Source organism: Diceros bicornis, chromosome 35 (genome assembly GCF_020826845.1).
Source record: "Diceros bicornis minor isolate mBicDic1 chromosome 35, mDicBic1.mat.cur, whole genome shotgun sequence".
In the NCBI taxonomy this organism is placed as follows: Eukaryota; Metazoa; Chordata; class Mammalia; order Perissodactyla; family Rhinocerotidae; genus Diceros; species Diceros bicornis.
Window position 1 is genome coordinate 18,717,243 of NC_080774.1, and position 11,567 is coordinate 18,728,809.

At 57.4% G+C, this 11,567-nt stretch overlaps 1 protein-coding gene across 3 annotated transcripts; it reads left to right on the forward strand.

The window, feature by feature from the left end:
• Positions 1-1,874: 1,874 nt before the first annotated feature.
• SELPLG (selectin P ligand) lies at positions 1,875-11,192 on the forward strand. Of its 3 annotated transcripts, none has more exons than XM_058531652.1 (2): positions 1,875-2,038; positions 9,383-11,192. In XM_058531652.1, the coding sequence occupies exon 2, from the start codon at positions 9,388-9,390 to the stop codon at positions 10,501-10,503; it is 1,116 nt and encodes a 371-aa protein (XP_058387635.1). In that variant the 5' UTR covers positions 1,875-2,038; positions 9,383-9,387; the 3' UTR covers positions 10,504-11,192. The 3 variants fall into 3 exon arrangements, with proteins under 3 accessions (XP_058387635.1, XP_058387636.1, XP_058387634.1); XM_058531653.1 differs by lacking the exon at positions 1,875-2,038 and adding an exon at positions 3,043-3,253; XM_058531651.1 differs by lacking the exon at positions 1,875-2,038 and adding an exon at positions 4,380-4,691.
• Positions 11,193-11,567: the final 375 nt, after the last annotated feature.

Here is an 11,567-nt window from a genome sequence, read left to right on the forward strand (position 1 = left end):
CCACAGGTGGGGCTGAAGGCCTCTGACGCCCCATTTGGAGCCTAACAAATGCCCAGCTCCCCTGCCCCTGTGGCCTGGGAGGGGCTGGCCCTGCTCGAAGGTGACCAACTTGTCTGGCTTTGCCCAGGACTCACCTGGTGTTAGCGCTGAAACTCCCACGTCCCCGGAGCCCCTCAGTCCCAGGCAGACCCCGACGGTTGGTCACCCTCTGTATAAACTGAGGCACGGAGAGTCCCTCGTCAGTGCCGAGCCCGACTCTCGCTGGGTCTTTCCTGTGTAAGGTCGGGGCTGCTCCCCTCTCCACCTCAACAGATGGGCGATTGGCCCGCCGGACGTTCCCCTCTGAGCTGCCCTCGACTTGGCCATCGGCAACCGCCCCCCAGTTCCTGGAGAACCTTCCATCTTTGGAGTCTTCCCATTTTACAGATAGAGAACCAAGGCCTGGATGGGGGAAGGCACCCCAGGGTCACGCAGGCCCTTGACTCCTGGCCAGTGCTCTCCCCTCATCCTCTGCCTCTTGGGGACCTCGCTGTCAGGTTCAGACCTGTGGGTCTGGTGTTGGGCTCTGGTTCAGGATGAGCTGGATTTTGGGGTGAGGGGTGGAGACCTGGGCCATCCCAGCAGAGGGACTGCCCTGCCTGCCATGTGCTTGTGGACTCAGGCTATGGAAACCGATCTGGAACGCTTGTACCGGGGAACGGCTTCCAGCCCCGACTTTGGTGTGTTCAGAGTTTCCCAGCCCCTGCCCAGAGGGCTGGCTCTTTCCAAACCTGCTGGAGAAGAGTGGGGAGTCCAACGGTCTCCTTTGTGCTTGTGGGCCCTCAGTTTTCCTGTCTGTGCAGACTGGCTGAGTAGTTGGCCACTCCCAGCTGTAGCTTCCTAAGGTGATGGAGGCTCTGTCATGGTGAACACCCACTGGCTCTCTGGTTTTCATTTTAAAAAGACCTGTGTGCGAGGCAGGGTATGAACCTCTCTCTGCGTACGTTTTGAGCCCCACCTTGTGCAAAGCCACAGGCCAGACCTGGGCGACAACCCCTTCCTTCGCTTCCTTGAGAGTTCTGTGTGTTCTTAGGCCTCCCACCAGTTGCCCAGGCTGTGTCTCTGCTTGGGATGGCTTTACATTCCTCCTGGGCTGCCCACCCAGCCCACCCCTACTTGTCATCTCAAGTGCCTCTTCTCCTTGGAAGATTCTCCTGGCAACCCCTCCCCCCCAGAGTGGGTTAGGGGGCCCCCGTGGCTCATCCCGGGGTGACATGACCTCACTGTGTCTGCTCATTTCTTCAGTTACTGGCTTCCCCATGAGATGAAGAGCTACGGGAGGGCCAGAGGGCCAGAGTTGGCGAAATGAACAGATGAGGATAGAGAAGTAAAAAAGCAGGGCTGGCCCTCAGGGAGTTTGCAGTCCAGCTCCCCAGAGAGGTACTTGATGACAACTAAAAGGACCACTGTGCGCCTCGAGAGGCTGGATCTCACGAGAATGACTACATTGCTACGTCCGTCATATTTGCGCAGCTCAGCAAGGTCTGTGTTCTGTTTTCTCCTCCCTCTCCTTTCTTGGTCAAGAATGGAGAATCGTCCTGGTCACCTCCTTTGCATCTGGTCACTTCCTTCCAGGGTGAAGACCCCACTCACCCCCACTCTCCATCACCCGTGGAGTAATGCTGTGGCCTTTCCCTGCTTGGGCCCCGTCAGGGGCCCCCAGGAAGTTTCCACCTGGTTCTTGGTGGTTTCACGGTTACCGGAATCCAGGAGCAGTGTCAGGATGAGTGAGTCCCCGTCTCCCACTACCACCCAGTCTCAATCAAGATTGTCACCAAAGCTGTCACAAACAAGGGGGTGTGGGCCGTCACGTGGCCATGAGTAACCACATTCTCGCTTCCTTCTTTCATACACAGTCGTTGGGGGTTGGCGGGGTCTGGGACCACGGCAGGGGTGCCACAGCAGCGCCCGGCGGTGTGGGCTGTGTCCTTGTTGCCAGAGCAGAGAAGCCACTTCTCCTGGGTCCACGAGGCAGCTGTCTCATGCTCTGCTGAGCACGGTAAGTGCCGGCTTGCAAAACCGCACGGAGTGGCTGGGGGACCGGAGGGCCCAGCGGGCCTGCCTGCTAGCCGAGGGCAGACCCATGGCAGGACCTCGGGGCCTCCCTGAGCTGCAGCCCTGGGGAGGGCTGACCAAAGTCCCTCGGGCTGGGGCCCAAGGCCTGCCTGGAGCTTGTGGCCTTACTCTGCTGTCTCTTCCGGCTCCTGCTCCCGTCAACTTCCATCCAGCCCTCCCTGTCAGATTTGCCAGCAGCTGCTGGCTTGGGGGCATTCCGAACTTGAAAAATTGGAGAAATCAGGACCGCTTCCCTAAAAATCATGCTCCTCCTGCTTTCATGGGTGGGAGACCGGGGCCCAGAGCGGTGAAGGGCTCAGGAGCGGAGCTGGGATTGGGTCTGGGCGAGTCCAGGAAGGAGGAGGGCGTGCGGGATTCATCTGGAAGCCGCCTAGGTTATGGGGCCATGAAAATATCGTTTCCAAAGCTGCATTCTTCACGCTTTTTTATAAGATTGAGAAAATGACGCTTGTCCGTAGTAAATTATTAAAATACTAGAATTAAGATACTACTGCTAGCAAAAGAGAAAATAATAATAATAACTAGAATATTCTTATTAATTTGTATTTGGGGTGCTTTAGGGGTGTGAAGGAGAATGGTGGGAGCTGGTGGCTAAAGCAGCGTCCCCTACACTCACACACACCCCCTCTATAGACAAGGATCACGACTCCGGTCGCCTGGAATTCTGTTTTCCTCCCTCCTGGACCCTCTTGCTTTCTTCTGTCTCCCATCTCTGACTTCGAGTCCCTGGGGCCAGATCTCTCAGTGGGCAGGGGCTCAGGAGGTGGCTCCCCGGGCCCCGGGCTTCCTCTGGGCGAGGCATGGACTGGCCGCACCCTGAATGAGAGATGCCTCCCTCACCAGGCGTGGCCGGCAGCCAGGGGAGACTGAAACCTGGATAGCGGAAGGGGCTGGGCTGCCGGGCCTCCGGGGCCCTGTCCCGGGCGCGTCCTGGGAACCTCGGCCAGGCCTCAGCGGGCCCACCAAGAGGGGCGGGGAATCATCTGAGAACCCTGGCGGGTGAACAGTGCCCCGTTTTTGCAGATGAGGAAACAGGCTCAGAGGGGAGAAGCAGCTGCCTGCGGCGGCGTGGCCGGCAGGTGGCCGAGCGCGGTCTTGTAGCGGCCCCATCTGGCTGGAGGACACTCATGGAGCCCAGGTGACCTCGGGCCTGGGTCTCTCAGTCTCCTTGGCTGAGCATGAGCAGGAAGATGGCAGTGGGAGGCCCTCGGGCTAGAAGGAGACAGGATGGCTGGCGGGGGTGCTGGGGGTGTCTGTCTGCTTGTCCATCTGTCCGTCTACACAGGTGTCCTCTGACAAGCGTCAGTTAAACTAAAACCAACTGTAAGTCTCGTTGAATTCCTGTGCCTCACCTCCTCTGTACCAGGTCAGCAAACTTGGGATCCAACAGGTGAAAGTTGGGGTTTTTTTTTGCGGAGGGGGGCAAAAAAATCTTAGGTGTCGCTATGGTGTGTGTCCCTGCAAAGGACCGCAGAACCTTAAACAGGTATGTCTGCGGAATCAAAATCTCACGGCGGCGGGTGGAAATGAGGAAAAAAGCACATCTCAAAAGGCTCCTCCATGGGGTGGGGTAGATGATGACAACAGGTCGGGAAGTGCAGGAGGACAAATATGAGGCCAAAAGCCTGAGGACAGCACGTCTTGCGCTGGCTGCCCCGTGTCATACACACGGCCCCTCCTGCGACAGCTCTGTAACGAGCCCCCGGGGGCCCGGCCTGAGGGTGCTGGGGATCCGGTGGAGACTCTGCTCTCCAAAAGCTTGCTGTCTGATGGGGGCAGCGGGGCAGCCATGGTGCCTGTGCTCCAAAGGGCAAGTGTCATGAGTGGGCACGGCCGCTGAGGAGCTGCCCGTCTGCTGAGCCCTGGACACATAGCTTGAGCAGCAAGAGATCTGTGGTTCCTGTCCTCTTGGAGTTTATGGGCCAATGGGAATGAATTTGTGGAAAGTAAGCCAACATTTAAAAAGGTTTAAACAATGGGAGTGACTAAGTATGCCTGGGCAATCCGGGGTGGCTTCTTGGAGGAGGTGGCATTTGCTCTGGCTCCTGAGAATGGACCTTGTTTGTGGGTGACATAGGGCTGTGACTATGAGGCGGGCTGTGGAGCGAGACCGCCCAGGTTCAAGTTCCCGCTCCCTCTCTCACAGGCTGTGGGCCTCAGTTTCCTCATCTTTCACACGGGGTTAATACAAGAAGGTTGTGGGGCCTGGGTGAGCTAACCATGTATAGCTCTTAGAACAGTGCCTGGCATGTTGTCTATGTGGTTCGAAAACCAGGGGAGGTTGAGGCTGTGCATGGTGCCCAGGGCTTGCGGTGGAGACAGGTTCCTAGGGCCCCCTGCCCTGGCCCTCTCTGACTGACAAGGTCAGAGGTGTGTCAAAACTGCCCCGGGGTGGGAATTTTCAGGAACACAGCTCTCGATGCAGACTAACAATGCCACTAGCTGTCCTTTATTGAGAGCTTGCTATCAGCTAAACCCTCAACCTGGACCAGCTCGCTTCACCCTGCAACAGCCCCACGCGGTGCGGGTGCTACCGCTGCCCTTGTGTTCCAGACAAGAACCCATGGCTCAGAGAGGTGAGTTCAGTTGCCCAAGGTCACACAGCTTGTCAGTGACAGAGCTGGGACTGGATCTGGTTTGATACTGGATGTGATCCCGAGTCGGGCTGGGGTCTGTCCTGTCACCGGGACTTGGACCTGCACTGGGATCTGGGGGACACCTGGACCTCAGTTCGACCAAATTGTTGATTAGGAGCCTTGCCTTCTCTTGGCGGCTGCTCAACTCACAGCCTGAGACGCTCTGTCTTTCGGATCTTGAGGTTCCAAGCTCAGGAACGCTGGGACTCCTGGGATCTGAGGTTCTGAGTGGCAGGTCCCAAGCTTCTCAGAGCCCCATGGGCATCTTTCCTGAGCATTTCGGAGTGGCTGCACGGCCTGGTCTCTGGAGCTGGGGTGTGGCCCTCGCAGCCTGCCCCCCACACCGCCTGGGTGGGGCTCAGGGCAGAAGCAACCTGGTTTTAGGGTGAAAGACAGGAAACGGGCAGTATCTGCTACTCTGTTAGGCAAGCGACAAGACAAATAGGATGTGGCAGTTCCTTGCCCTTCTCGGAGCCCTGCCCAGCTGCTCCTGCGGTGAGCGACTGCTTTCCTGCCCTCAGAGGACAGAGGAGACCAAAGGCGGGGTTCTGTGCCGGGCTCAGCCTGTCAATAACCAGTGTTGCGGCTGGACCAGCCCTTGTGGTTCTTACTATGAGTGCAAGACGCCCTCAGCAATAACCATTAGGAAAGTTTGAAAAAACAAAGGTTTATTACTCACAGGTCCTGGAAGTGACACGGCACATGTGGGGCCACACACGAGGTGGCAGAGAGAGAGAGAGAGCGCACGGGCCCAGGGTTCTGCTTTTATTGGGGTGGAGAGTGGGGCCCTAGAGTCACCTGGGCTCACATTTTATTGGTGAATTAAAACATAAGAGCAAGCATTTAAAGCGCGGAAAGAGAGAAAAAAAGGGGCCCTACGTGGTCAGTTACTGAAATCAACCAAGATCTCTGAAACAGGGGCCTCAGGGGGGAGGCGGCCGGCTCTCTGTCTAGTCTGTGGCTGGCAATGTGGTTCTTCGAGATAGCCTTCCTGGAGTGGATGCAATCACAGCTGAAGTCGGGTACTTTCATTACCAAAAAAAACCCAAAACACACAATGGCCAGGGTTCACACTGCAGGTGGCGCCTGGAGGAAGCGAGTCGCCACTCTGAGCCTCGCCTTCCTCATCTGTATGATGGGAATCATAGCAGCCAGTGCCGGAGTGAAGACGAATGAGGTCCCCGTCTGATGAGATCATGAAGTAACCCATCTGCAGTGGGGGCTTCATAGTGCATCATTTTCGTTGTATTGCAATAAATTTATTTTAGCAAATTTAAAATTACTATCCTGCCCGCCGTACACAGTGCTCATGCTCCGCCCCGCTCATGTCTTGCTGTCTGCGTGGCCCCTTGGAGCCACAGAACCTCTGGGATCTGGGTTTTCTTCCTGTGAAATGGGTGGATGCCTCTGCAGCCGTGGCCCTGCTGGAGGCTGCTGTGTCTGTGGTCCCTTGCCCTTGAAGCCCATGGGGTGGTAGGCACCAGGCTGAGGGATGTGGGGACAAGGGATTTTCAGTGCTAACACCGGCACGTCCGGGACAAGCTAGCTGGGAGGCCCAGGCAGGGAGAGATGGGCTGTCCCAGTGTGTCCCATCTTATCTCAACAGACGAGAGCTCTCTCCTCTCACACAGCGCCCCGCACCTTCCTTAACTGCCCACGGGAGAGGAAAGGAAGTTGCCAGCTCTGTACCTTCCCTGATTCTGAGGTCTCCCTTTCCTCTGCACCTCTGTCCACAGCCCCTAACAGAGCCCCCAGATAAAATCCCCCCTGCTGCAGGCCAGCATCTGAGACCTTCCCTGTGGCATCTCGTTTGATTCTCACGACCATTCTTTGAAGCCATAGCGCCCATTTTACAGATGAGGAAACTGAGGCTCGGAGAGGGTGAAGCGACCTGCATAGGTTACACAGCGGCTGAGTCGTCTCTCCTCGACCCCAGCTGCCTCTGCATGCAGGGGACTGTGGGATAGGTGGAGGGGAGAGGGCAACCAAAGGCGAGAGCCCACCTTCCGTGGTAACCCCCCAGCCTCCGGGCTGCAGAAGGTCGGGCCCTGACCCACCAAGATGCCTCCCCCAACCCAGGAACTGGTGGGTTGGGCTTTGTGTTTTTGCCCCCTCCCGCTCTACTTCCTGGAAGTGGCTGAGGGCTCTGCCTTCCAGGAACCAAGAACGGGCCCGAGTGGGTGTGGTGGGCAAGTCTTTATATAATTATGAAATATTCTTTCTGAAGTCGCCTGCCCCCAGGACAGTGGGGCCAAGGTTGGGCCGTATACTCTTCCTCCAAATAAGAACTCAACCCCATGTGCAAAGAAATCTTGCCTCCTGAAGGCGGGTTGGAAGGCAAAGAATGTGTGTGTGCGTGTGCATGTGAGACACATTTATTAAGCACCTACTGTGAGCCTGGAACTTTTGAATCCATCATCTCTTTGCATTCTCTCAACAGCCCTATGAGATGCATTCTATTTACTCCCATTTTACAGATGAGAAGATTGAGGCTCAGAAAGGCAAAGATCTGTGTCAAGGTCATACAGCTTGTAAGGGACAGAGCTGGGACTCGAACACCCTTTTGATTGACCCCATAGTCTGTGCTCTCAGTCCTGTGCCCTGCCCGGCTCCTGATACATGTCACTTTCTGGGTGATGTGGCTTCAAGGTCCTCCCTATTCTTACTCTGCCCTCCCTCTCCCAGCTGGGTCCTCCACCCAGCCACAAACCCCAGCCACAAACACAGCAAGCTAATCTCTCTTCTAAGGCTTTGCTTCTTCTGCCCCCTCAGCTAGGTCAGGTCCCTCCACAAAGCCTTTCTGAATCCGCACTGGGTTTGAATCTGATCTCTGCTGCTTGCCAGCTGTGTGTCCTTGGGCAGGTTGCTTCACCTCTCTGAGCCCCATCCCTCTTCAGTGAAAGGATAATTGTGAGGGCCAGATGTGTCTGCTGCAAATATAAAAGTTTGGTTTAAGAAATTATTTTAAGATGTGATCAGACTGGCATTTTAGAAACCAACATAATCCTAACTAACGTGTGAAGGAGGTCGGATCGAGCTTGGAAGCTGAGGGACCTCTGAGTAAGTTACAGTCACTCAAGGAATGATGCACAACTGCTGTCTGCTCTGAATCACGGGAAGTGCGGGGACGGTTTCGGAAATTATCCAGGCTGCCTCTCTCCCAGGCGTTGTGCTGGGGGTTGCATCCTGCTGAAGCGTATTATGTCCAGGGACCCCAGGAATACCTGAATCCTGCCCCAGAACGCAGCTGTCGCTCACCACAGGATCCTCAAGGGCAAGAATTGGAATCCCACAGACACCAGGCAGCGCCAGGGGGAGCATAAGGGAAGATAGAGAAAACCAGAAAACACGAGTGTTCACACCGCCGAGAAAAAGAGCAGTGACGTGGCCCTTTCTGGCTACCTGGTGGGGAGGCTGAAGGGTGATACCAGAACGGGCAGTGGCCCTACCCACAGGCAAATGAGAGGATGTCAGCTCTCCGAGGGCAGGGCTGTTCTGAAAAGATCTGGGTTTTCTCCTGGCCCTGGCTAATGCGGTTGATGGCTCTGGGCCCTTGAGGACTTATGGGATAGGTATACTGAAAGAACCACCAAAGTAGCCGCCCTTTGCTGGGGCTGGTGATGGGAACAGAGGCAGCGCATCATTTCATCCTCACAACAGCCTACGAGGTAGGTACTGCCGTCCCCACTGCGTGAGCGAGGATACAGCCAAAGGGGATGGGACCGAGCGGAGACACTGAAAATCTGAGGGACGGGCTAGGGCTGCACAGGGCGGGAGCCAAGATGGGGAAAGCAGAACAGAGGAACGTGGAGGGGGGCTCAGGTTCAGACTCTGAGAGACGTCCTCACAAGCAGCTTTATCCTGTAGACCTGTGGTCTCCAGGCTCTTTCACTGGTGGACCCCATCAGTGGACAATATATGTACATTGATCTATTGATGAGCTGCATACCAGTTCTACTGTACTCTTGATATATTATAGACACAGAAGTGGAAATTAAGAAGCAGATGACATAGAAGTTAATATAACTAGAAACTCTAATATTTTCTTTCTGCATCCCAATGGATTGTCTTGTCCACAATAAAAAGTTTTGGGGGGCCGGCCCGGTGGCATAAGCGGTTAAGTGCTCGCACTCCGCTGCGGCGGCCCGGGGTTCGCAGGTTCGGATCCCGGGCGTGCATTGACACACCGCCTGTCAAGCCACGCTGTGGCGGTGTCCCATATAAAGTAGAGGAAGACGGGCACGGATGTTAGCCCAGGGCCAGTCTTCCTCAGCAAAAAAGAGGAGGATTGGCATCGGATGTTAGCTCAGGGCTGCTCTTCCTCACAAAAAAAGAAAAAAAGTTTTAATTGAAAAGGATAGAGAGGCAAATAAATTTCTGTGCACCATATAGAGGGAGTTGAGGGCCCCCAGAGGGATTTTATTAATGTTGGTAAATAGAATAGCTGCTATTCGTAGAGGGTCTACTGGGCACCAGGCATGTGCATCCGGGTCATGAGGCAGCCTAAAGGTGGGTGCCGGCCCCAGACCAGACATACTCCCGGCTGTGGCCGACTAGGATCGCAGTCGAGGGTGCCTGGCGGGCCCGGGGTGAAGCTGTCCTCACGTCCCTCTGTCCGTGTCTTCCTCCAGGTGCCATGCCTCTGCAACTCCTCCTGCTGCTGATCCTGCTGGGCCCTGGCAGCGGCCTCCAGAGGCAGGAGACCGGGGAGGATGGAGCCACGGGGACCCCAGGCCCCCTGCTTGTCCGGGGCCGGAGACAGGTGACCATGGTTGAGGACATTACAGAAGACGAAGACTATACCACAGACGGCACGGACTCTCCAGAAATGCTTGAAGATAGCACCGGGACTGTTCCCCTGAGCCACAAGCTTCTGGCTGTGATGGGAACATCGGGGCTGAGAGATTCTGCAGGGCCTGGAACTCCTGAGCCAACCACTCTGGAGGCGGCCACAGGGGACTCTGCTGGCCTGGACGGAGGAGCGACAACCGTTGGGAATCTGAGCACAGAACTGGCCACGCAGGTTTCTGTCACACTGGGCCCTCTGACCAAAGCACTGGTCACTGCAACCCTTCCCTTCCCAGAGGCTCTATCCACAGGGCTGGCTACCGTGGGAGCCCTGTCCACAGAGCCAGCAGCCACGGAGGCGCTGACCACACAACCTGCAGCCACGGAGGCGCTGACCATGGAATCCACTGTCATGAAGGTCTTGTCCACGGGACCATCAGTCAAAGAGGCCCTGTCCACAGATCCAGCCACCTCAAAGGCCCCGTCTACAGGACCTGCTACCACAAGGGGCATAAACAAGCCCCTTCTTGTGCCCTCTGATCCTCACAGGAGCACCACCATGGCAGAAAGCAATTCATCTGCTGGCCCGACCAACCCATGGGAAAATAGCCAGAGTTTTACCCCGCCGAGCTCTGTGGCCCCCAACCCCACGGTGGCCTGGGACTACGTCCCGGTGAAGCAGTGTCTGCTGGCCATCCTCATCCTGGCCCTGCTGGCCACCATCTTCCTTGTGTGCACCGTGGTGCTGGCTGTGCGCCTCTCCCGCAAGAGCCACATGTACCCCGTGCGCAATTACTCCCCCACCGAGATGGTCTGCATCTCGTCGCTGCTGCCCGAGGGGGGCGAGGGGCCTGCCGCCACGGCCAACGGGGGCCTGCCCACCACCAATGGCCGGGGCCCAAAGGCGGGGCCCAGGGAGGACCGCGACGGGGACGACCTCACCCTGCACAGCTTCCTCCCTTAGCTCCCCAACCTGGCCTCCTTCCTCCGCGGCCCAGCGGGCCACCACCTGGCACTCAGGCTCCATTCCTCAGGTCTGGGCTTCCTCGGAGATCCCTGGGGATGGGCATCTTTTGAGCAGGGACCCTGGCCACCGCTGCACACAGGACTGAGAACAGCAAAGGTCCTGCCACCAAAGCAGGCCTGGCATGCAGAATCGCCTCGTCTCCCGTCTGCTCGGGGCTCCCTCCACAGCCCCCGCTGCCGCCCTCCCTCCTCCCTGCCGGCCGCTGGGTCTCATGCCCATGCACCCGGGGAGGACTCGGAGGCCCCCGCCCCTGCTCCCACCACCATCTTCTTCCCGCCACATGGTCACCCACAGGAAGGGGGCATCTGGGGAGGAGTGCAGGATTCCTGCGGCCATTTCCTGCCGCTCCACATTTGGGGCAGCCTGGGTTTCCTTGGGCACCTCTCCGGAGAACCCAGGTCTCGGCCTCTGAGGACGGAGGCGGGTTTGGAGGCCCAGGGCTGCACCCTTCTTTGGGACTGTGTGGACCGCCGAGCTCCCGTCTGCTGACAGAGGAACCCCATCCTGCCCTCTCGCCTTCCCCTGCGTCCCCGTTTCCGCGCGGGCTCTGTCTGGCTCGCTGAGGTATCCCACCGCCCGGCCCGGGCCGGGGCAGCGCAGACCCCCAATAAATATTGGATGCTCAAGGGACGGCTTCGTGCTTGGGATCAGGGCGCCCCCTCGGGTGGGGAGTTGGCCCCTCGCTGTCCACCCCCAGCGTCAGCCCCCTCAGGAAGCCCCTGCACAGGCTGCTAGTTGACCTCCGTGTTGTCTCTTGGTCGCTGGGGGCCTCTTGGTGCATCCTTGGGCAGCCGGGGAAGGCTTCAGACTGTCTGAGGGGGAAAGGAGTCTGGCCCTCGGGGACCACTTTATTCAACTCCCCCCATGAGTTGAATAAAGTTCTGGCCTCAGAATTTGGTTCCTCTCAAATCTGAGACAGACACCCCCTCCAAACATCAATGCCGTCCTCCCCAGAAGCCCACCCTGGCCTCTCTGTTCCACACGGGGCCTGTCTCCTCTTA

Bases quoted from the DNA above. Each gene is read 5' to 3' on its own strand.
- SELPLG (XM_058531651.1), top strand. From the start codon at position 4,535: ATGCAGACTAACAATGCCACTAGCTGTCCTTTATTGAGAGCTTGCTAT. The intron at 4,692-9,382 runs GTGAGTTCAGTT...GTCTTCCTCCAG, and splicing joins AGAACCCATGGCTCAGAGAG to GTGCCATGCCTCTGCAACTC.